The 25893-nt window shown below is 39.6% G+C and overlaps 1 protein-coding gene across 14 annotated transcripts in view; it reads left to right on the top strand.

Annotated features, from left to right (window-relative positions):
• The window catches only part of GAPVD1 (GTPase activating protein and VPS9 domains 1), a 71707-nt gene that overhangs the window by 34949 nt on the left and 10865 nt on the right, over nucleotides 1-25893 (top strand). For 10 of the 14 annotated variants that reach the window (XM_059072986.2, XM_059072985.2, XM_067040731.1 and 7 more), the window contains 13 exons: nucleotides 1060-1185; nucleotides 3197-3370; nucleotides 5242-5382; nucleotides 6436-6570; nucleotides 7028-7147; nucleotides 10536-10613; nucleotides 10743-11113; nucleotides 14662-14749; nucleotides 15738-15818; nucleotides 19432-19554; nucleotides 21206-21335; nucleotides 23652-23761; nucleotides 24703-24862. In XM_059072986.2, coding sequence (XP_058928969.1) covers nucleotides 1060-1185; nucleotides 3197-3370; nucleotides 5242-5382; nucleotides 6436-6570; nucleotides 7028-7147; nucleotides 10536-10613; nucleotides 10743-11113; nucleotides 14662-14749; nucleotides 15738-15818; nucleotides 19432-19554; nucleotides 21206-21335; nucleotides 23652-23761; nucleotides 24703-24862 — 1837 coding nt within the window. The remainder of the gene's footprint in view (nucleotides 1-1059; nucleotides 1186-3196; nucleotides 3371-5241; nucleotides 5383-6435; nucleotides 6571-7027; nucleotides 7148-10535; nucleotides 10614-10742; nucleotides 11114-14661; nucleotides 14750-15737; nucleotides 15819-19431; nucleotides 19555-21205; nucleotides 21336-23651; nucleotides 23762-24702; nucleotides 24863-25893) is intronic. The other 4 variants (XM_059072988.2, XM_059072987.2, XM_067040737.1 and 1 more) reach the window with 2 other exon arrangements.

Raw genomic sequence — 25893 nt, 5'->3', positions numbered from 1 at the left:
AATATTTTGTTTTGTGTTCTTTAAAGGAGCCTTAAAAATTAACAATTATGCCACCTGTGCCTCTTACTGAAGAGAGTAATGGAGTTTTCCTCTAATGATCTTGAACAGTTGGCTGTAAAGATTGTTTCTTTGAATAAAATTGAGTTTGCAAGAGACCTTTGGTCATATAAAATGGAGACGATCTAAGTCTGCATTGAGACTTGAATAATACCAAGTTTTATTTCACTAGTATTAACATATACCAAAGCTTGTAGAGCTCCTTTAGAGGGATATAATGCATGTCTAAATGGAAAAAAATGGACTCACTAGTATTTCATAGTGTTGTGTATACTGCTAATGTTTTAATGAAGCAGAAAGGTACAATGGAAGTAGGATAGGAATAAAAAAGAAAATTAAAAGGCAAGATTGTAAAGTGAGAATATGTCACTCCATGTGCTAGGACAAGCTTTTTTAATGAAAAAGTTTCAATTTGACTAACATTTTAAAATAAACATAAATGGTAATAACTTTTCCTTTTTTTCTCACTTTTGAAAACATAAGTAGTGTACATTCATTCTAGAAAATGAAGGAAAAATTGAACCATCTGTGACCTTACCGTTCTATTAATAACAGTTAACATTTTGGTTTACTTATAGCAAAATTAGGCTTATGCTGTTTTGTAACCTTTTTTTGTTTAACAATATAACAGTAATATTTCCCTTTGTAATTTAGCATTCTTAAATAACGTGGTTTTTAATGGCTATTTTCTTTAACTTCAAATGGGCATTTATCATAATTTATTTAAACATTCTTCTGTGATTACACATGTAGATTGCTTTCACTTTTCAGACATTGTAAGAAGCACTGCAACAAGTGAGCTTAGGTGAATTTTTTATTAGTTCCTTAGGATAAATTTCTAAAAGCAGAATTTCTGGCTTAAAGGGCGTGTTTATTTATAGGGTGTAACAGCATTAAAAGCACTTTAATCAGTCTTTTTAGTCTCTTATCAAGGCATGAAAAATTACATGGTGGCTCATGACTGTCAAAAAAAGCTCACTCACAGTATAAACGTTTCTCTAGGTCCTTCAAATCGTTCTAATTCAGTATCCTCACTAGACCTGGAAGGGGAATCTGTATCAGAACTTGGAGCAGGACCTTCTGGGAGTAATGGAGTTGAAGCTCTACAGCTGTTAGAGCATGAGCAAGGTAAATTGAGGTTGAATTCAGTTGTTCAGAAGCAAAGAATTTACCTGGTTGCAGAATAAACAGTCTGTTTCCATGTAAGTTGGCTGTGTTCAGTTGATTATGTAATGACCATTAAACTTGCATTTACTCTTAGTTCCTTCAGTTCTTAAAAATGTGTTTAGTTGGCAATTCCCTGGCGGTCCAGTGCTTAGGACTCAGCAGTTTCACTGCGGTGGCCCAGCATCAGTCCCTGGTTGGAGAACTAAGATCCTGCAAGTCTCGCGGCTCGGCCAAAAAAAAAAAAAAAATGTATTTAGTTGCTAAGTGGATTATTCAGGCTAAAATTACATAGAATAATTAAAATGAATTGCTTGAATTCTGTAATATTTGGTATTTCAATTCTGTAATATTAAATTTTTAAGGGATACTAAGATAAATACGCAGAGCTCAAGGAACTTAGAATAGGGAGAGAATGGTACACAAATGATTAAAATTATCATAAAAGTGCTTTGGCAGTTCTGAGTGAGAATACATGTGGTTGAAAGAGTAGGGAAAAGCTTATTGGGAGAAAATAATAACCTCAAAGCCTGGCTGGCATTGCATTGGCTGAAACTAGAGATATTCTAGGTGAAGGAATAGTAGTATAAGCAAGTCAGGGAGGTGGGAAGCCATAGTACTTCCTCAGGAACTGTCAAGTAGGGTAATAGGGTGAGGTAAGGATGAAAAGTAGATGGATCCCTTTTGTGCTTTAGGAAGATTAATATGAAAAAGTCCTTTGGATTTGTTCATTTAAAGATCAGTGGTGGCTTTCACAGGAATGTTGAGGGCAGATGCCCTCAACTGGATTTGAGGCAGTGACTTTAGTGTGTGTAAAAATCACCTGGGGAGTTAGGGGGGAAAAAAAAGGCATTTCCCATGTCTCATTTCTAGAAATCCTGGATCAGTCTATTTTTGGAAAGGAAAAGAGTATTGCCAGTTGGGTTATGTGTGGGGTAAATAAAAGTAATGCTGTGTTTTTACTGGATCAGTTTGTCACTGTATTATTTAGGATTAAAATTTCTGCAGATAACAGAAACCTAAAATAATATTAGCTTAAGATAGCAAGAATATCACCTCTTTAACAAGCCGTCTAGGTGATTCTGATATGGGTGGTTGGCAGTCTACACTCGTGAATACTAGGTTAAGAAGTGAGTGTGGGGCTTCCCTGGTGGCACAATGGTTGAGAGTCCGCCTGCTGATGCAGGGGACGTGGGTTCGTGCCCTGGTCCGGGAAGATCCCACATGGCTTCGTGGGGTTTTTTTTGGTATGGGTTTATCTGTTAATTATTGCCACAATAATGCTACGTAACAAACCACCCCAAAACTTGGTGCCTTAAAACAATAAACATTTATTTTTGCTCTCAAGTCTGTGGGTCAGCCAGGTGGTGGTTCTGATTTGGACCGAGCTCATTCATGCATTTCTCCTCATCAGTGGTTGAGTAGGGAGCTCTGCTAATCTTAGCTGGGGGTCCGTTGGTCACTGGGGAGCTGCTGGCTCATCTAGGATTACCTTCGCTTTTTTCCATGTGGTTTCTCATCCTCCAGCAGACTGGTTGCAGCTTGTCCTCATGAGAAAACCAAGGATGAGAGAGAGCAGAGGTTTCTAAGGTCTCTCTTGAGGCCTAACCTCACAACTGGCACACTTCCTCCTTACCTTTTGGACAAAGCAAGGAACCAGGCCTGTGCAAATTCAGAGAAAGGGGAATATATCCCAATTCTTGACCAAAGTCACACTCTAGAGGACAGGGAGACAACTGATTGCATGGATGGCCCCAGTTAATTTACTGGAAGGGGGAGGACATGTGCAGAGCTCAATTCAGAGAGGGAAAGAGTACATCTGTGAGGGACTAATTCAGTGTTTTAGTACTATGTGCTGAGTGTTAATGTTAAAATATGTAACTTGAAGTTCAAAGACAAAAAGGTCTTTAAAGTTGGTATGAAAAATGATAGCTGTGCTGCCATTTTTTTAAGTGCTTAATTTTGTTTTTGATAGCTACAACCCAGGATAATCTCGATGATAAGCTAAGGAAGTTTGAAATTCGTGACATGATGGGACTGACAGATGATAGGGATATATCAGAAACAGTGAGTGAGACGTGGAGTACAGATGTCTTGGGAAGTGATTTTGACCCTAACATTGATGAAGACCGCTTGCAAGAAATCGCAGGTAACTGCTGTTTAATGTCTCTGGAAAATTGCTGTTTATTCATATCCACCCACCTCTCATGGGAGGGAACTTCAGTGCTCTGACAAACATGGTGTGTATGTTAGCAGTAACTGGGAAACTGAGGTAATTGTATGTGACAAGGCATTTGTGTATTTCTTTTTTCTTTACTTAAATATAATATAGGTAGTATTTTCCCCTGTCTACATTTAAGTGCCCCTCCCCCTGCAAAAAAAACAAAACAAAACAGTCTTTTGAATCAACTTCTTGTCAATTCTTGTTTGCAGGGCATAGTATATGTTCCTCAGTCTATGATTAGCATATTCTTCTTTTGAGACTAAATACCTTACCTTAACATGAAAATTCTTACAGGTTATAGCCATAAAATCTTTCAGAATAATATGGTACTGAGATTCTCTAAAAACTGAATTTACTTCTGGAAGGTTTAATTCAGTTCCAAAGAATGACCAGTTTTTTCTTTTATTTAATATCAAGTTTATCGAGATATAATTTACATACGTTAAAAGTTACCCTTTTTAGGATATTGTTCTGTCTGTTCTGAAAGATTCATACAGTCTTGTAATCACCATCTTTATTTTCTTTTTAAATCATGGAACATTTCAAACAAATACAAGAGAGAACGGTATAATGAACACCATGTACCCATCACTCAGTTTCAACAGTTACACATACATACATGGCCAGTTTTGTTTCATCTCTTCTCCCACCTTGTTATCCCCTCCCCCGATTATGTAATCACAGGTTAATCAGGCAGGTTCCAGACATTATTTTATTTGTAATTATTTCATGATGCATCTTTATTTTCTAAATTTTTAAATTTAACCTTTATTTTATATTGGAGTATCGTTGATTTGTCAGTACAGTGTTGTCTTAGTTTCAGGAGTATAGCAAAGCGATTCAGCTATACATATATCCATTCTTTTTCAGATTCGTTCCCCATGTAGGTTATTACAGAGCATTGAGCAGTTTCCTCTGCTGTACAGTAGTAGGTCCCCGTTGACCATCTGTTCCATATATGGCAGTGTGCATATGCCAATCCCAAACTCCTAATTTATCCCTCCCCCCATCTTTCCCCCTTGGTAACCATGATGTATCTTTAAAAGGTAACTTTTACCAGTTTTTCCAAAGGTTGTTCATCTACTGGAATAAAATTGTTCTTTTATTAGGTTTAATCAGAAGTAGTGGAGCATTCTGAACTTAAGTATTTTTAACACAGGTTTACAATAATGTTTAATCTTTCTATTTGTATTTTTAGGTAGTGTAAATAGATTCCTCCATTGGTTTTGCGTTATTTTGTTCCAGATGTCAAAGTACAATAGTATTTTTCCTGGCAGTGAGCTGTATTTGAGCAAAAAGCTGTATTTGCAGTTGAATGAGTGCTACAGAGGAGATGTGTGTTTTCCTGCAAATATATTTTATTGCTCTGAATATGTGGCTAATGTGCCAGAAGAAAACATATTGGCCAGTATAACTTTCTATGGTTAAATGTCTCTGTTTGAGTGTTTTTAATCCCTAAAGGACTAAAATATTAGAGAGATGTTAGGGACATGTAAAATTTGCTAAAAAATCAAGGTGAAAGCTAGTTGAAATGACTTGTCCTAATGATCTGTGTTTTCTCGATGGAGACTAAGGTGAACAGTAGGAAACTAATGAAAAGGAGCTTTTGTTATTGTGACCAAAGTGGGAAATTTATGTTTTTAGTGGTGTTATTGATTGAAATTACTCTTTCCTTGGCTTCTTTCTTGTGAGTAGAGTAGAGAGATTTTGTTAGCTTAGTGTTTGGCTATTTTCCATCATCACTGCTCTTTCCCTGAGGACGTTTGTTAACCCTTTGCTCCCCACTGGTTATACAGGTGCAGCAGCAGAGAACATGTTAGGCAGTTTACTGTGCCTGCCAGGTTCAGGGTCAGTGCTTCTTGACCCCTGCACTGGTTCTACCATATCAGAGACAACAAGTGAAGCTTGGAGTGTAGAGGTATTGCCAAGTGACTCAGGTTAGTATGCTGTCATTGTTTGCTTTTTGATTTGCACAGAAGTTGTAAATGTAAGGTATCCTAATTTCTATATTATGTACATTTTGTCAGGTATACATTTGACAAGTATGAGACCATCACATTGCTAAGAATTTCAAATGGAAAATTAGTTTAGGGTATTTTCTGTCCATCAAGAAAAAATGCAGTGTTGGATGGCATAGGCTAAGATGGCAGGTGCTTTCTGACTCTGTTCAGTTATCATGGAAGCAATCGTTAGTAACTCATCAGGATTCTATGTGGGACATTGAGTTCAGTATCTCCCACTAACTTATCACAACCACTCTGAGTGGTTGGATGCCTGGTAAGCATGTTTAGATTTGGAGAACTTGACCCAAAGATACCTAATGTATTTTTGAAATGCATTGACATTGAGGCTCTGGAATCCTGAGAATTATTTTGTGCAGGATTATTATAAACATACATAAAATATTTTGTACTTTCTCTTATGTATTGCATTTCTGCTTTTTTTCTGATTATGAATATAAATCCTTGTCTTCAACTAAATGTCAACTACCAGAATGCAAATATAAGTAACTATATATATGAATTACCTTCTTTTTGAGCGCTTGGCTCAAGAATAATGAAGCAATCTTGATATGTGTTTTTTAATGTTACCACATGCAGACATGCTAACCTTTACATAAGGAGACAGTAGGATTAGCTCAGTATTGAACATGCATAGGAGTTATTTTTTAGAAAGTGGTTGATTTAATGCTAAGCTGTTCTGTATTCTCTTGTTTGGTTTACTTGTTAACCAATAGAATACTCTATGAGATTAGTGATCTGGAAGCAGAGTTTTCACCTGTGCACAGTGAACTGGCCTGTATTAGGATGAAAATCACAACCTAGACCTCTTTAACACTTGATCTAGCTTTGCTAACTGGCCCAGACTTAAAAGTCAGTTTACACTGATTTCATTCATGCCCTGGTAGCTTTCTTCATCTGGGTTGCAAAAGCTGAAACTGTGATGTGCTAGTAGAATCACTAATGTGATACCTCACTTTTTCTGTTTAGAGGCCCCAGATCTAAAGCAGGAGGAGCGACTACAAGAACTGGAGAGCTGTTCAGGACTGGGTAGCACATCTGATGATACGGATGTCAGGGAGGTCAGTTCCCGCCCCAGCACACCAGGCCTCAGTGTTGTGTCGGGTATGTCTGGCTTGTTTTAAGGAATAAGGATTTGAAGGTGTGTTCCCACCTCCCCATTTATAAAGTTGATAGCAAAGAGATGTATTTTATTTAAGATCTGAGTAATTTCCAGGAAACATTTCTGTGGGACCTGACATCTATGAGAAGTTAATGTGTGCCGTTATAGAGCCTGTCAAAGTAGTTGACAAATGGTCTGTGTGTGTTCCCTCTATAACTATCTGTTCTTGGTAGCCTCTGCTACTGTATTTAGACATCACATGATAATTCTGATTATGTTGTACAAATCGAGGTAAATATATTTAAGCAATTGTACACTGAAGGATATAATATCAAACAACTCACGTGTAAAGAACTGAGACACAAAAAATGTGAGAATGTATACATTTCTCCAAACTTCATATACTTTTTGTGTGGTTATTTTGTTCTTGCTGTTTATTTTTTACCATTTTTTTTAAAGGCATAAGTGCAACCTCTGAGGATATTCCCAATAAGATTGAAGACCTGAGATCTGAGTGCAGCTCAGATTTTGGGGGTAAAGATTCTGTCACTAGTCCAGACATGGATGAAGTAACTCATGGTAAGAAGGGGAAATGAGAATGACTTTTAGAAATGATCACATCCATGGCTGAAACTGGCAGCCTTTAACACATTGCTGGTGATGGTATCAACTGTTGCAGCACTTCAGGGTGTAGTTTGGCAATATGTGTGTAAAGCCTTAAAATAAGGTTCACGTGCTAAATTTGGTTCAGTTAGCCCACTTTAGGAATCAATCATAAGGAAACAGTTCATGTATGGAGAAAGTCTTATGCACAAAGATGTTCTTCATAATATTTATATTGGCAGAAAATTAGAACCAACCTAAGAACTGAAAAATAGAATGGCTAAGTGAATTTTGATGTAACCACTTATTAGAACTTACACAGCTATTTTTTAAATGCTTTAAAGAATATGAAATAATTTGGAGAAATACCTAGAACATAATACCACTTGAAAATTTTATTTTTAAAGAATTTTATATATAAGATAATAAAATGTTAGAAAACCTATCCTAAAGAAAGCACTGGGAAGAAGTACCAGAGTGCTAGTAAGTAGTGGTTTTATATATTGGGCACTGGGTTTGAAGTACTTTTTTTGTTTTGTTTTGTTTTTTACATTTTTGTTTATTCTAAACTAAAGTTTTTTATCTTCAACACTATGGACATTTTGGTCCAGGTAATTCTTTGTTGTGGGGGGCTCTCCTGTGCATTGTAGGATGTTTAGCAGCATCTCTGGCCTCTGTCAGAAGCACACCATCCCCCTTCCTCTAATGCAGTGATGAAAACTAAAAATGTCCCCATACATTGCCAAATGATCCCTTAGGGGGCAAAATAGCCCCAGCTGAGAACCACTGTTCTAAACCAGCAGTTTTCAAGTGTAGTGTCCATGGACCACTGAGGGCCCTTAAGACATTTCTGGGGGCTGGGGAGGTATGAGGTCAAAACTGTTTTCACAGTAATAAAAGGTTATTGTCCATTCTACCATATTGACATTGCAAAGGTGGGTAAATTTGCTGAGGCCTTAACATGAAGCAAGGCAGTGGCACCAGACCAGACTAGCAGTCACTGTATTCTTCTCTCACAGTTTAAAAAAAAAAAAAAATTTACTTATGAATGTCTTTGATGAAGCGGTAAAAATTATTTAATGCTATATCTCAACCCTTGAGTACACATCTATCTAATATTGTGAAGGAATAGGAAGTACCCCTAACGCATTTCTGCTGCATTCTGAAATACGATGAAGTGTCTCAAGGAAAAGCACTTATATGATTGAGTTGAGAGCTAAGTAGCTGGTTTTTTTTCTTGTTTGTTTTTCATGAAATACCATTTTTACTTGAAAGAATGACAAACTAGTTATTCATACTTGGATATTTGGCAGGCATTTCTTGAAAATTAACAAAATGAGCCTGTCATTTCAAGGAAAACAACTGACAGGACGGAGTTTGTTGTCAATGAAAAAATCCAAGCGTACAGATATAAATTAGGATTTTGGAAAACTCGTGTCTACCTTCACAAGCTTCACAACTTCCTGCTATTTAAAAACGTTTCTGTTGAGATTGGTGGTGATATCAAGAATGTCATTTTTTTGATGTTATATGATGAAATGTGTCAGCATTTGGAAGATCTGCATATCTAATTGAACCAGTATTTTCCAGATGATCAATGTATGATGTTACAAAATCATGCTTGGGTAAAAGATCCACTCAAAGTGCAAGACAGACCAATTAAATTTTAATGTAACAGAGTACAGAAAGTTCACTGATTTGGTGTCAGATTCCAAATGGTAGCTAATCTTTAAAAATCTACTACTTAGCAAGATTTGGTAGAGTATCAAAGAATAATATTCACAATTTTCTGAAAAGGCTGTTAAAATATTGTCTCTTTTCTACCTGCATATCTTTGTGAGATCAGCTTTTCTTTAAATATACTTTAACCAAAACAACATGTGCAACAGATTGAAAGCAGAAGCAGATATGAGAATCTACATGTGTTCTATAAAGTTATACATTGAAGGAACTTGCAAAAATGTAGAAGTGTCACTCTTCTGGTTTATTATTTTGGAAAATATAATTATTTTTCATTTAAAAGGGTTATTTGTGTTACCATTTAATAAGTATATTTAAATGAATTATAAAATTTTAATATAAAATTTATTAAAAGTTTTAAAATTTTTTTTATATGTTCTTTTCCATTTTAATTTCTAATATGGTTAAGTATCATTAGATATAACCAACATAAGTAAGCTTTTAGGGTCAAAAATTTTAAGAATGTAAAAGAATCCTAAGACCCAAAATTTTGAGAACTGATATTCTAAGCTATCTTTCATAATGATACACTATTTCTAATTTTTTTAAATGAAGGTAATTATAAGACACAGAACAAAAGGAAAATCAAATGGCAAAATAGTACTATTATTCATTATCAAAGAGAGCTCAGGCTCAAAAATTTTAGAGGAATGGTTTCTTTTATATATTTGTAAGTTTTAGTCTCTGCATATTTTAATATCTCTGATTTTGGTCGTTTATAGACATATGCTTAGAGGAGTCATCTTTTACTCTGCAATTTTAAAGTATTGTACTTTAGAAGTTCAAGTTTGTTTTGTAGTATAATGTATTACTCATTTTAAAAATAAATTTATTTATTAATTAAGTTATTTATTGGCTGCATTGGGTCTTCGTTGCTGTGCGAGGGCTTTCTCTAGTTGCGGTGAGCAGGGGCTACTCTTCAATGTGGTGTGCGGGCTTCTCGTTGCAGTGGCTTCTCTTGTGGTGGAACACAGGCTCTAGGCGCACAGGCTTCAGTAGTTGTGGCACGCGGGCTCAGTAGTTGTGGTCACGGGCTTAGTTGCTCCACAGCATGTGGAATCTTCCCGGACCAGGGCTCGAACCCGTGTCCCCTGCATTGGTAGGTGGATTCTTAACCACTGCACCACCAGGGAAGTCCCGTATTACTCATTTTTGTTTTGAGTTCTCTTATAAATTGTCTTTTGCTGAGAGCAATATTAGAATTTCAAATTTTACAACTTTTTATTTATACTCCTTCTATAGGTAGTATTGCCCCTATTTTTATAGGTGGAGGGAAGGTGAGATTCAGGGAACTTGTGACATTCTGAAAATTTTGATGATTTACATCTTCTGGCTCTGCTGTTTGCATTAACCATAGTACAGTTTGGCCATTAGAAGTAATAGGCAATGGATGCTAGACTACTTAAATGTAATTAAAATCCATGTAAATATGTAGATAAAAACATAAAATGAATTTGAGGTAAGCAGAATATGCTATTTATTAGATCATATTTTTTCTGATATGCCCCTCAAGTTATAATTTGTCAAAAAGGAAGACTGTGGAAGAGAACCTTTTTCACAGTGTTGAAACTCCTACTGAGTCATGAGTTCTGACTTGGTCACACAGTTTGCCCTTCTCTTTTAGGTGCCCACCAGCTGACCTCTCCTCCTTCTCAGTCAGAGTCTCTCCTTGCCATGTTTGATCCACTGTCTTCACATGAAGGTAAAGTAGTCAAATGAACTTTTTGACTTTTGTTTTATCATAGACAGAAGAACAAAACCAAAACCCTTTGTTCATGCCTTTGTTGGACTTTTTTGTGTCTCAGCTGCAGACTTTTTTTCTGTGTTCCAGGGGCTTCTGCTGTAGTAAGGCCAAAGGTTCACTATGCCAGGCCATCGCATCCACCACCAGATCCCCCAATCCTGGAAGGAGCTGCAGGAGGAAATGAGGCCAGGTTGCCAAACTTCGGTTCCCATGTCTTAACTCCAGCTGAGATGGAGGCATTTAAGCAAAGGCATTCTTACCCTGAGAGATTAGTTCGCAGCAGGAGCTCTGATATAGTGTCTTCTGTCCGGCGACCTATGAGTGACCCCAGCTGGAACCGACGTCCAGGGAATGAAGAGCGAGAACTCCCCCAAGCCGCAGCCATTGGTGCTACTTCTTTGGTGGCTGCACCTCATTCATCATCTTCATCCCCGAGTAAGGACTCCTCAAGAGGAGAGGTATGGGACGCAGGCCTTGTAGAAGAACTTGCTAATTATGGTCAGCTTTAGTGTTCCATCTGCCTAGTTCTCTTGATACCTGAAATTAATGCGGAATATATAAATCTACGATGAAGGGTGGACAATAGTCATGATTAAAGGTGATTTGTCAATCCTATATGTCCACGACCATAACCCATAAAAAGCCTTTACTTTGGCTTTGTAATAATGTACCTTGCATTTTTATAATACTTTTAACTTTCCTCCAAGCAATTTCATATCTCATTTAAACCTCACAGTTTCCTTCAGAAAAGGTTAGAGGAAGTACTTTTTTTCTTTTTTTTTCCAGTGCGTTATTATTTTTAATTTTGAAACAATCACAGAGTTACTAAAAAGTTGGAAGTAGGTACAAAGAACCTCCCCTGCAACCATGTGAGAGTAAGTTGCCAACCTGATGCTCCAATGCTCCATCACCTATGAATACTTTAGTGTAAGTTTCCTACAAGCAAGCACCTTCCCCTACATGTCATAGTACAACCATCAACATCAGGAGATTAAAATTCATACATTAATAATAATGTATTGGGCTTCCCTGGTGGCGCAGTGGTCGAAAATCCGCCTGCCAGTGCAGGAGACACGGGTTCGTGCCCAGGTCCGGGAAGATCCCACATGCCACGGAGCGGCTGGGCCCATGAGCCATGGCCGCTGAGCCTGCGCGTTGGGAGCCTGTGCTGCGCAACGGGAGAGGCCACAACAGTGAGAGGCCCGCGTACCACACACAGACACACACAAAAAAATAATAATGTATCAATACATTAATGATAATTTTCATACCCCATTCATGTGTCTCCTGTTGTCCCAGTAACATTCTTTATAGTGAAAGGATCCCATTCAAAATTACATCTTGTATTTAGTTGTCATGTCTTTTAAATCTTTCTTTCTTTTTGGTTGCCTTGGGTCTTCGTTGTTGCACGCGGGCTTTCTCTAGTTGCAGCAAGCGGGGGCTTCTCTTTGTGGTGGAGCACGGGCTCTAGGTGCGCAGGCTTCAGTAGTTGTGGCATGCAGCCTCAGTAGTTGTGGCTCGTGGGCCCTAGAGCGCAGACTCGGTAGTTGTGGCACATGGGCTTAGTTGCTCTGTGGCATGTGGGATCTTCCTGGAGCAGAGCTCAAACCCGTGTCCCCTGCATTGGCAGGCGGATTCTTAACCACTGCACCACCAGGGAAGTCCCTTTAGTCTCTTTCAATCTAGGACATTTCCTCAGTTTCTTCTTGACTTTCATGACCTTTATACTTTTTTAAAAAAATTAATTAATTAATTAATTAATTTTTGGCTGAATTGGGTCTTCGTTGCTGTGTGCAGGCTTTCTCTAGTTGCAGTGAGTGGGGGCTACTCTTCGTTGTGGTGTACGGGCTTCTCATTGTGGTGGCTTCTCTTGTCGCAGAGCATGGGCTCTAGGTGCGCAGGCTTCAGTAGTCACAGCACGTAAGCTCAGTAGTTGTGGTGCACGGGCTTAGTTGCTCTGCGGCATGTGAGATCTTCCCAAGCCAGGGCTCTAACCCGTGTCCCCTGCATTGGTAGGCAGATTCTTAACCACTGCGCCACCAGGGAAGTCCCTATACTCTTGAAAGTTTCAGGTGTTATTTTCTAGAATGTCCCTCAGTTTGGGTCTGCTTGATATTTTCTCATGATTAGATTCAGGTTATTCATCTTAGGCAGGAATATCACTAAAGTGACACTGTGTTCATTTCACTGCATGCTACCAGGTAGCACACAATTTAAATTTGTCCCACTACTCTGGTGTTTACTTGGGATCGTTTGATGAAGGTGTTGTCTGCCAGGCTTCACTACTGTAAGTTACTCTTTTCCCTTTTGTAATTAATAAGTATTTCTGGGAGGAGAGAGGATGTTGAAAATATGTAAATATCCTTTTCTTTCTCAAATTTTAAATTTATCCACTTATTAATCCTGTCTATGGTCTCATGATTTTCTATTTTTAGTCAATGGGTTTGTTACAGCCATTTATTTTGAAACCCAGTTGTCCCTGATTTGGCCAATGGTCACCCCTTCAAGCTGGCTCCTGTGTTCTTTTGACATTTGGGTATCTTTCTTTGAGTATGTCTCTGCTTTCTGGAACAAAATGTTATAAGCTTATATTGTATTGTGTCTGCTTTAGTCCTGGAATCAGCCATTTCTCCAAGGAGCCCTTGTTCCTTTTAGTAGAAAATGGTTTTTAGAAATCAGAATCTGGCTATTAGGTGTGCTCTTTGCTGTGGGGGTGTACCTGCTCCCAGGACCTCTCAGTTGACAGAGCTAGGGGGAGAGAGTGTGTGTGTGTGTATGTGTATGTGCACATTTACATGTGTATTTATTTCTATATCTTTCTCTTTATATGTATAGAACCATTTCCAGTCTAAAAACAACAGAATTCATTTCATCTTCCTTCCATTCCATATTTGCAGTTCCCTTCTCCAGCAGTGATGATTACTGCTTTCATTATTCTTCATGTGTGTACTTATTTGATCAGTCCCCCTGTAAGTAGTCAATATCCCCTCCCCACCGCTAAACCCTCCCTGGATGCCATTCCTCTGCTTAGATTCTGATATCCCATTCACATGGATGCCCTTAGAGAAGGTATTTTTAGTTCCAGTTTTGTAGATGAAAAAACAGAAATAAGGGGCTTCCTTGGTGGCACAGTGGTTGGGAATCCGCCTGCTGATGCAGGGGATGCGGGTTTGTGCCCCAGTCCAGGAAGATCCCATGTGCCACGGAGCGGCTCGGCCTGTGAGCCATGGCCACTGAGCCTGCACGTCGGGAGCCTGTGCTCTGCCATGGGAGAGGCCACAGCAGTGAGAGGCCTGCATAATGCAAAAAAAAACAAAAACAAACAAAAAAACAAATAAAATGATTTGTCTAAAGTCACATGATAGGTTAGTAAAGGAATTACAGTCCCTGCCTTTTGACATGTGGTCTTAATAATAACTCATTATAATTGGTGATCAAAACATGAACTTTGAAGTTGGTCAGATCTAGGTTTGAGTCCGCTGTGCCCCATACAGTCTGTATAACTTTGGGAAGATGAGGAGATAACCGTCTTTAGCCTCATATTGCTCACCTATTAAAAGGGCTTAATAATAGTATTTATGTCTTAAGGCTACTGTGAAGTTTAAATGAGATAATATATGTCCTTACGTTCAGTGTTTGGCACACAGTACATACATAGTTTTATTAATATTACTGCTACCGTCTCTACTACCCCTCTAGATTTTATGTGCATTGCATTTACTCATCCCATATGAGTATTTATTGAGTGCCTGCTCTATGCTAGACTCTGATTAAGCTTTTGGTGTACTGACAGTAATGAGATAGAGCCTACCCTCAAGTGATCCATCATAGTCTGGTGCTTGAAAGGTATACATCCCTGTTTCAGAAGTTGCCTGTACAACAATAAGAACAGTTTTGCTTTGAAGAAAAACTAGTGGTTTTTGTGTTTCACAGACTAACTAAAATCCTTTTCATGGTAATTATCCTGCTGTCCAACTCCAAATAAAGCATCAAACTTTTTCTACAGACTGAAGAACGCAAAGATAGCGATGATGAGAAATCAGACAGGAACAGACCTTGGTGGAGAAAGCGTTTTGTTTCTGCCATGCCCAAAGGTAATTTTATAAAATATCAGAATGTGATATCAGCAACAAGAAGTAAAGCCCCAAAATCTCTTTCAGAGAGCCAAAATCTGACCTCCTCCTTGAGGCCTGTGGGGCCTCAGTTTCTTGCTGTTTTGAGGGTATGGAAAATGATTTCACTCAGGTGAATGCTAAGGTACAGCTTTGGAAGTGACAGTTCCTGTTCTTTGCAGGAAGTGGCAGTGGTTTCATCAATGAAAGTGAGGCAGGTCACGGTTGTTTAAATATCATATACCATTGAAGTTAAATATATAGGACTTTTGACATATGTATTGCTAATAATTATTTCAGGAAAAAGGGATACTATTAGTAAACAAACATTGAAAATTTATCCTTTACATTCCTGGAATAAACTTAAGCTTCTTATGTTTATGTTCATTGAGAATGATAATACCCTGAATATTAGTGTTTATTCTGGAATGCAGTTGTGTAGAATTGTTTGCTTTTCTTGTGAATAGCCTGATATCATATCCGTAGGTATTGAAATTTGAGTTGGCAAAAGCATCTCTTCCAGGAAGGAGAGATTATGCAGGATTAGAGGGAAGGGCTTCTTCCAAAGGCCTCTTCTCGGCACTGTGGTGCTCAGGAGCTGAGGTGTACTGCTTTCACGCCAGACTCAAGCCCACTTTAGGAGGAGAGACCGAGGCTCAGAGCTTTGAATGTGTTGTGTTTTGAGCAGAGGTTAAGAGGCAGTGGTTTTGATTCAGTCCCAATAGATTCCTGTTAAATCATTCTTCCTGTGGCAGATGACCCCAAAGCAGATTCTGGAAGCTTCTTTAAGAACCTTCAATGCTATTTTAAGAATGATTATCAGTTGACACTCGGGATTTCTTAGCTTTTAAACTTTTCACCTTCCTTCCACTTAGAAATGTTGGCACACCAGTTAACTCCAGAATGACTGCTGTCTTCCGAGTAGTGCAGTATGTTATATGTCACACTACTGACTTTATTTAATTTCCAGCTCCTATACCATTTAGAAAGAAAGAAAAACAAGAAAAAGACAAAGATGATCTGGGGCCTGACAGATTCTCAACACTCACAGGTTTGTAGACCCATGGACTTCCTGGCTCCTTCATTCCCAGAGCACATATTTCATAACACTTTTTCTTGGGTGCCATAAGCGTTGCCTTCTTAGAAGAGTGTGTCTGTGTGTGTACAGTGGGGAGTATGTTCTTCATAGCTCTGTGGTTTCCAGTTGGCGGCCACAGTGAACTCAGTGCACTCTTCCTGCAGACCGCCACCACCATCATCATCCTCATTATCATAACTTCCGTTTACGATGAGGCCCCTGACGCTGAGCCTCTAGGCTACCCTAGAACCCGACATCTTAGTGGCATGATGACACGCAGTGCCTTTTAGGAAAGTGTGGCGATGGTTTTAGTGCTATGCATGCCATATCTTTGGATCATTGATTGAATAGTTTTCTTTAACGTTGATTGTAGAATTCTAAATTTATTTCCATCTTTAGTTCTTGATTTTTCAGGATCATTGTGAAATTCTATTTTACCTAATCATTTCCTTTTTTCGTGATAAGTGTTCAAACAATATCGTAAATTTATAAACTTTACCAATTTTTTACAGCTTGAATCATTTTAACATTGCTATCTGACCCAAGGAAAATACAACTAGGGGTTGGGCTCTTACCTCATTCAGCATTTGTATTTTTGCAGCTTCTTTTTGGCATATTATGAATGAACACCCTAAAAGGAAAACGTATGAGAGGTAGTGTTGATGACCCAGCCTTGAGTTTGATAGCTGTACACTGTCTCCAGTGACTGAAGCACACCTAGAGGGAAATTAATTTCTCACCTCTCTTTTTCTTGTCTTGATTTTAAATTATGTTATCTTACTAAGGTAAAATGAAGACTTTTATTTAAAAATGGGATAAATTTCAAAAGAACATCCTCCTCAAAGAGCTCAGTGTAGTACAGGTAGAATCCCATTTCAGTGCATAGTTATTGTCATGTCTAGTTCTAAAATAAATGTAGACGTTTCCATGTCCTAGTGTACATCCCTGTTTCTTTGATGAGGTGACTTTCCTGGAATAAAGGGTTTTAAACAGCAGGAACTGTGCTTTCAGGCCAGGTTCCCTGCTGAGAGCAGTCACGCCTATCTCATTCAGTCAACAAATGCTTGTTGAACATCTGACTCATGCCAGGCACTGTGCTAAGTGTGGTAGGTGTTCAGTCAAATCACACATGACTCTGGTTCTTTAGGGACTTACAGCCTGATTGAGAAGCAGTGGAAAGGGATTCTTTCGGCAAGATTTTTATGTTTTCTTACCATGCTCCTGGCTTTAGAACACCACCACCATTCAGAGTAGAATGCTCTTAGTAAAATCTCAGGTTTTCAAAATGTTGAATTAATAACTTTGGAGAAGTTATAAATTATTTTTTTACTCGTGTCTTTAGGCAATACATTTTTCTTAGTCCGGTGTCTAAACTGTAAGCTAAGTAGAGTAAGTTTTTTTCCATAAAATATTTCATTTTGTTTGTGTTTCATTCAAGCAGTTTACCTTCCCTACTGGTGCAGAAATTTCTACCCACTCTTAATTAATGACCCAAAGAAAAGTATCATTAAATCAATTTTTTTAATGTTATGAGAGGGAATTTCTTAACAGTCTGTCCATAATCTCGCCACCTTAATTTTCTTTTTTTCGTGTTCTCTTCCAATCTTTCCTTATCTATACATGGCTTTTCATGATGAAATCGGAGTGTGTATGTAACTTTGTATTCTTTTACCACATGTTATTTCTTTTTTTTTTTTTTTTCTGTTGTGGTATGCGGGCCTCACTGTTGTGGCCTCTCCTGTTGCAGAGCACAGGCTCTGGACGTGCAGGCTCAGCGGCCACGGCTCACGGGCCCAGCCGCTCCGCGGCATGTGGGATCTTCCTAGACTGGGGCACGAACCCGTGTCCCCTGCATCGGCAGGCGGATTCTCAACCACTGCGCCACCAGGGAAGCCCCTCACATGTTATTTCATAAACCCTGTCCCAATTTCTGCTTGACATAGTTGGTTTTTTAATAATTTTTATTGGCTCTGAGATCATCTATCATTATTTTATTGTGGTGTGAACATTCTCCTGCTTTTCGATATTTAAATTGTATCCATTTTTTTTTACTATGAAAATACTGCTCACGGCTTTGCATATATAGCATTTTTTGTCTATTTTAATTATTGTCCTCAGATAAAATTTTTAAGAACGGTGTTACAGAAATAAAAGTTAAAAGCAACGTTATTGCTTTCACTATGTTTAACCCTTTTTTAGAGCCCTCAACAGCACTCAAAACCAATAACAAAAAAAAAGATTTTGTAATGATAAAGGTTATCAGTTTACATTTTGAAGAAGATCAGATTTTATTCGGACTCTATTATCATGCATTCAAACATCATTGTAGCAGAAAGATTATATTATTTTGGAAATCGTTTCTCCCTACAGTTTATCACAAGTTTACGGAGACACGAACACTAAATATTTTTTTCATGGAAACAAAAGAAGAGCCTATGAGCATACTACTTAACCTCTTTCTACCTTGATTTCTTCTTCTTAAAAATGGGGGTGATAGTAGTACCTCCATGTAGGGTTGTTGTGATGATTAATTGAGATCATTCATATAAGGTGTTTAGCACAGTTCCTGGCACGTAGTACATGCTCAATAAATGTTAGCTGCTGTTAATATTAGCTGCTATTAACACATACACATATATAAATTCTAGTGATTTTTATCTGTTTTAAGACTTTTTTAAAAATGGGATTCTACCAGAATGTAGACATTACCTGCTTGGCCTAGGTCTGTCTCAGGAGTTTGCATTTCACTAGGGAACTATATTTTGTCCCATAGATCTGTAGCACTTCTTTGCTTTGTTAACTGTTAATTAGTGACTCTGCCATCTGACTCCAAGAAAACATTCTGATGTGCTGATTTTGCTGACCAGATAGTGGGCCAGTCAGTAACCAATGCTGCACCTGTGATTGTGATAAGCTTTTTCTCTGTGCACCCCAGGTACAAGTCCAGCACTCCCCAACAGTGTCTAGATTCTCTAGGAGTGCCTCTGAAACCATTGCACGCACAAAAGTGCTCTAATCCAGCAGTTGTACTGTCATGGTGAGATTTAGTAAGATAGAATATGAATATCTGAAGTTTCCAAATGTGGTGTAGCGAGAGAAATTCATGAAGGAAGAGTGGAGGAAGACATTTTTAAAGTATTATTTAAAAGGGTTTAATTTGGAGTTTGAGTACTTTTTTTCCTCCTTCAGCATAGAGATGTCTGAATAAATGAAATCTGCATATAAAAGTGCAGTGTTGGAAGTTCTGGTAGCATGAATTGATAATAACAGTGATTTGAGTGTAAACACTTTAGAAACCCATCATCCATTCAGTCTGCACTGAACTTTTTGACACTGTCATGCAGAATTCTGACGATGATGGGAAAGTGGAGTAATCCTCCCAATTTCGTGCTTTGGCAAAGGCTCTCAGACCTAGAAATGGGATGAGTAGGCAGCTGCATGGTGCCTCTTATAACATTGAGATATGTGCTCTTTTTAAGTCTTACCTCCTAATCCGCCTTTGGGATTATGCTACTGGTGTCGTACTAACATCAGAGTGGGTGCAAACCAAGGGGAGCTAATTCTCTCCCTCTCCTTTCCCCTGCAGATGACCCGAGCCCTAGACTCAGTGCACAAGCTCAGGTTGCTGAGGATATTCTGGACAAATACAGGAATGCCATTAAACGAACCAGTCCCAGTGAAGGAGCACTGGCAAACTACGAAAGTGCAGGTGATAATCATGATAAAGAATAGAATAGTAACTTTCGTATCACAGTGATAAAGGTGGTCCAAATTAAAAGTAACCTTGGGGCTTCCCTGGTGGCGCAGTGGTTGAGAGTCTGCCTGCTGATGCAGGGGACGCGGGTTCGTGCCCTGGTCCGGGAAGATCCCACATACCGCAGAGCGGCTAGGCCCGTGAGCCATGGCCACTGAGCCTGCGTGTCTGGAGCCTGTGCTCCGCAACGGGAGAGGCCACGACAGTGAGAGGCCCGCGTACCGCAAAAAAAAAAAAAAGGAACCTTGTAGGGCTTCCCTGGTGGTGCAGTGGTTGAGAGTCCGCCTGCCGATGTAGGGGACACGGGTTTGTGCCCCGGTCCGGGAAGATCCCACATGCTGCAGAGCGGCTGGGCCTGTGAGCCATGGCTGCTGAGCCTGCACGTCCGGAGCCTGTGCTCCACAACGGGAGAGGCCACAACAGGCCACAACAGTGAGAGAGGCCCGCGTACCACCAAAAAAAAAAAGTAACCTTGTAATAGCTACTTTTGAAGAGTTGTCAGAAAAATATGGTACAATTCCCAAGCTAAATTAGAGTATCTCTGGAAGAATTTCTGATAAACGGTAACATGAGTTGACTCGGGGGGGGACTCATAGGGAGCCTGAGAGGAGAACTTCCTACATTTAAAAAAAAATTTTATATTTATTTTGGTCGTGGGGCTTATTCGCGGCACGAGGGATCTTTGTTGCGGCATGTGGACTTCTTAGTTGCGGCATACGGACTCTTAGTTGCAGCATGCGGGATCTAGTTCCCCAACCAGGGATCGAATCTGGCCTCCTGGAGTCTTACCCACCGGACGACCAGGGAAGTCCCATCCTACACTTTTTTTGTTGTTTTTGAAAAGTTTTAAAATAACAAAGAAGTTGAAGGAATAGTACAGTGAAGGTCTATATTCCATCTACCTAGACTTATCAATTGTTAACATTTTGCCACATTTTCTATTTTTTTTTTTCCTGAGGCATTTGAAACTTATCTCCTAAGAATAAAGATATTTTTTTCTACATAGACACAGTATCTTTATTACACTAAGGAACTTTTATTTCTTTTGATTTTATACATGCATGTATTAACTAAATTGATTAACTTAAAACATAAAAACAACTGTGGAAACCACAGGTCTGTCCTGGCTGCATTTGTGAGTTCGTACCCAGCTCATTCTCAGGCAGTGGAAGGAGCCCTGGTAACGAGGACCAGAGACCTCAGTGCGGCCTGGCCAAGGGGTTCACAGTCAGCTGTTTTCTGACTGGGCAGGATTCCATGTCTGTAAAATGAGGGTGTTATGTGAAATTATTTTTGAGGCCCCTTTTAGTTCTGTGGTTCAGTGATCGTGATTACAGAGTATTTATTAAGTTAATAAAGACTTTCATTGTTTTAGATTAGGATTCAGATAAGAAGTAAAACTATTTTCAACAACTGCTCTTGATATATTATCATTGCTATCAATAATTTATTTAAATGTTTGAAGTTCCTTTTTTCCTTTTTCTTTCAAAGAACTCTTGTTGGAAGGCACAAGTTAATTTATTGTTGAGTTGTTCTGAATACCTACCAGTGCCAGAATGTTCCAGATTAACCTGCTTATCCTTCTGGGGGGCTGGGTTTTGTTTAGAAGTTATGGGTGATGGTGAAAGTGCACACGATTCTCCTCGTGACGAAACCCTGCAAAACATCTCAGCTGATGATCTCCCAGATTCCGCGAGCCAAGCCGCCCACCCTCAGGATTCAGCTTTCTCTTACAGGTATTTCTTTTATAGGATTTAGGACCTTTGCGTTTGAACTTTTCATCACCATTGCAGTCACTTCAAGTCAGGTGTTTCATTGAGTCACTTAATAAGTGTGTAAAGCAGAGAGATAAGAATGAAATACGGGCTTCCCTGGTGGCGCAGTGGTTGAGAGTCCGCCTGCCTGATGCAGGGGACACGGGTTCGTGCCCCGGTCTGGGAAGATCCCACATGCCACGGAGCGGCTTGGCCCGTGAGCCATGGCCACTGAGCCTGCGCGTCTGGAGCCTGTGCTCTGCAACGGGAGAGGCCACGGCAGTGAGAGGCCCGCGAACCGCAAGAAAAAAAAAAAAAATGAAATACTATTCACTGAGAAGACTTTGCTTCCCTTGTGGATGTCATACATCAAAGGCTTTAATTCAGGGACTGAAAACAAAAACAAGAAAACCTCATATGCTCACAGGGGCCACATAAGTAATTTATTTTATTTATTTATTTATTTATTTATGGCTGTGTTGGGTCTTTGTTGCTGCGCGCGGGCTTTCTCTAGTTGCGGCGAGCGGGGGCTACTCTTCGTTATGGTATGAGGGCTTCTCATTGCGGTGGCTTCTCTTGTCGTGGAGCACGGGCTCTAGGCTCATGGGCTTCAGTAGTTGTAGCATGCGGGCTCCAGTAGTTGTGGCTCGAGGGCTCTAGAGTGCAGGCTCAGTAGTTGAGGCGCATGGGCTTAGTTGCTGCACAGCATGTGGGATCTTCCTGGACCAGGGCTTGAACCCGTGTCTCCTGCATTGGCAGGCGGATTCTTAACCACTGTGCCACCAGTGAAGCACCACTTGAGTAATTTAAATGGAACACTGGCAGTGCCTGTGCCTGTGCAGAATTCCCAGCTCTGTGTGTGAGAGGTGCTAGGGCAGGACTGAGGTAGAAGGAGGGTCCGCTGCAGAGTTGTTGAATGACCCACTGTCCCCAGTAAGCCTCCCAATTTGTCATTCTCCTCATTACCTGGGCAGGTCTCTCCACTTCTAACAGGCCTTGAGAAAGAAAATGACTTTAGGAGCCTGAAAAATTTGCTTTTGTTTCATAGGGAACCTGTGTTTTTCCAGACACGGATTATCACTGTGAAAGCACTGATCATCCATCCATCTCTCTGGTTTTTATATCTGACTTTGCCTCTGTCTTTCTTTCTCTGTTTTTAAACTTTTTATTTTAGAAATTTTCAAGTATGTACAAACATGGAAGAGTACGGTGATGTGCCTGTTCCCCAGATTTAACAGTTACCAATACGTGGCCCACATTGTTTCATGTTTACCTCCTCCCCCAATTAAGTTATAGCAGACTCTAAGTAGCATATCATTTTATTTTATTTATTTACTTTTATTGAGGTATAGTTGATATATAATATTATATAAGTTTCAGGGGTACAACACAGTGATTCACAATTTTTAAAGATTTAAATTTTTATTTTCCAGCCATGACTTTACTGTTATATAGATTCGGAGTCTCTGCAAAGTAGGCAAATATTATATTTGTTTGGGTTGATTTGTAAGTTACTCGTTTTAGAGGAAGCAAACCAATAAGGAAGGACTCAGAACTAGTCAGATGAGGTGGACAAGTGATAATCCTGCAGGAGGAGCAAACTCTGGCTTGTTCTCTGAGGCGTTTCGACTCCTTTTTTTGGATGGCAGCCTTGGACGCTCTGAAGAAGCTCTGGTCCACGCCCTGCATTCCCCTCCCATTATGAAGGGCTGCCCTATTGTGGAGGGTGACGCCTTACTGAAGGGTGCTCTGCCTGGTGGTGGCAGGTGGTTCAGTGGCGGAAGTTGAAAAGAAGCAGGTTTTGGCTCAACACAAAGTTTCAAGTAGCAAGGCAGCAGAAAGGGCTTCTTGTCGGGGGTCACCTTGTCTTGTGGCAGGATCAGCAATCCTCAAGAGATGTGGTAGAAGGCTTCCTAAGTGTGGGTGGTGAGATGGATCTGATGACTTCTGCTGATTCCCTCCCAGCTCGGGCGTAATCCAGCTTTGACTCTCCTCATAGTGCTTAGCATAGAACTCAGCGTATGTTAGAAGGTCAAAAAGGATTTGTTTGATTCTGGTGACTTTACCAAATGGTCCTTGCCCAGAGCACTTTTGCAGCCTTGCTCCTCAGATAACTAGAAAGCCCACTCCTTAAGTGAGGTGTCAGTAAGTTGAAAATTATCTTTTATTGATGACCACTTGAAACATTTGAGTCCTGACGTGGTAGCCTATTGATTTGTATAGTAAATATGATAATAGTTCATAAACTATGACCATATGTGAACAAAGAAATTAATGTATCTTCAACTCATTCTTCAGAGATGCAAAAAAGAAACTGAGGCTTGCTCTTTGTTCTGCGGATTCTGTTGCTTTCCCAGTGCTAACCCATTCAACAAGGAATGGTTTACCAGACCATACAGACCCAGAAGGTAAGTTGCTGCCTGATAGTTTATTTTTTCCTATATTTATATGTTGAACCATATGAAATTGCCAGTATTCAACTGTATTTAAACTATACAGCAGGGCTTCCCGGGTGGCGCAGTGGTTAGGAATCCACCTGCCAATGCAGGGGACACAGGTTCAAGCCCTGGTCCGGGAAGATCCCCCATGCCGCGGAGCAACTAAGCCCATGTGCCACAACTACTGAGCCTGTGCTCTAGAGCCCACGAGCCACAACTACTGAGTCCGTGAGCCACAACTACTGAAGCCCGCGCACCTAGAGCCCGTGCTCTGCAACAAGAGAAGCCACCACAATGAGAAGCCCTAGCACCACAATGAAGAGTAGCCCCCACTCACCACAACTAGAGGAAGCCCGCACGCAGCAACAAAGACCCAACATAGCCAAAAATAAATAAATAAAATAATAAATTTATTTTATTTTATTTATTTATTTATTTTTTAATTTTTTTGCGATACGCGGCCCTCTCACTGTTGTGGCCTCTCGTGTTGCAGAGCACAGGCTCCGGACGCGTAGGCTCAGCGGCCATGGCTCAGCGGCCACGGCTCAGCGGCCTAGCTGCTCCGCGGCGTGTGGGATCTTCCTGGACCGGGGCATGACCCCGTGTCCCCTGCATCAGCAGGCGGACTCTCAACCACTGCTCTGCCAGGGAAGCCCAATAAATTTATTTTAAAAATAAAAATAAAAAAACTCTACAGCAGTTCTGTGCAGTTCAATGTAATACATTTATATTAGCTATCAGTTAAGGGCACTTTGATTACTGGTGTCTCATTAAAATGTTCTCTGATTGATACTGCTTGGTTCTACTGATACAGGCATAATTGACATCCCAAAGGCTGAGGGATGACCTTCAGCTTATGAAAAGCCTGTGGAAATTCTCAACAATAACAGAATTTTTATTTTTTTATTTAGACAATGAAATTGTCTGCTTCCTAAAAGTTCAAATAGCTGAAGCAATTAATTTACAAGATAAAAACTTAATGGCTCAACTTCAAGAAACAATGCGTTGTGTGTGCCGCTTTGATAACAGGACTTGTAGGAAACTACTGGCTTCTATCGCTGAGGACTATAGGTAATTATACCCCACATGTTTCACTTATACACCTCTTTTCAGCTGCAAGTATTTTCTTCTCGGTCCTATTTCAAAAATGAATCTAGACTCACCACAAAGTGCTTGGCTATATTTACCTGGATGTAGATTTCCAAGGAATACATTTGGATATTTAGTCTGGAAATGTAGTTATAAATGAGCAGCTCTTCCTAACACAGAGTGCAGTTTACTTCAGCTTTGCCCCACCTTTAGCAGAGGGGGCGCCAGGATAACTAGGATATCATTTCCCTTTTTTAGAGGGATAGAAAAGACTGCTTCCTTGGACCAGGGAAGCAGGTGTAGGTCTTGGAATCACTACCCTTTGTCTGTTGCCAGTCCCTTGCTGACATTGAAACGTAGTTGAGAAGCTTAGGAAGTAAAGAGGCTTAGGGAATGGGTGCTCTAATGATTGCTACGTTTGGACTATAAGCAAATAATTAGTGGTATGTTTAATGATCTAGCAGTATTTAACCTGTATTTTATTGTTTATTTTATTGTTTTATTGTTTATTTTATTTTATTTTAAACCTGTATTTAACCTGTATTTTGTTGTTACTTTAGTCATTGTAGCAATCAACTTCCTGTTAAGTATGAGGTTCTACCAGCATGGAGACTGCTCCAAAATAGCAGACCAACGATGCAAAGGGACTTAGTAATGTTTACGGAATTAAGGGGCTAAGTGTTCAGCCCAGTAGATGATGTTCTTGAGACGCATGCAGAATAGTTCTGTTTCTTTCTTTTTTTAAAAATTGTAGTTGATTTACAGTGTTATATTAGTTTCAGGTGTACAGCATAGTGATTCGCTTTTTTTTTAAAGTTGTTATAAAACATTGGTTCTATTCCCTGTGCTGTACATTACATCCTTGCATCTGGTTCTGTTTCTTGATCTGGAGCATAATTAGTCCTCAGGATGGTTGTCTGCAGCCTGACATGCTAATTTGTAAAACCAAAGTCTTCGAAGTAGTTTTTTCATTTAAGGAAAAATCAGGACTCTTAGTCTCTGAAGAAAGTGTG

Source organism: Kogia breviceps, chromosome 8, assembly GCF_026419965.1.
Source record: "Kogia breviceps isolate mKogBre1 chromosome 8, mKogBre1 haplotype 1, whole genome shotgun sequence".
Lineage (NCBI taxonomy): Eukaryota > Metazoa > Chordata > Mammalia > Artiodactyla > Physeteridae > Kogia > Kogia breviceps.
The sequence above is the reverse complement of the archived record's forward strand: the minus strand, read 5'-3'. Positions and strand labels throughout refer to the sequence as shown.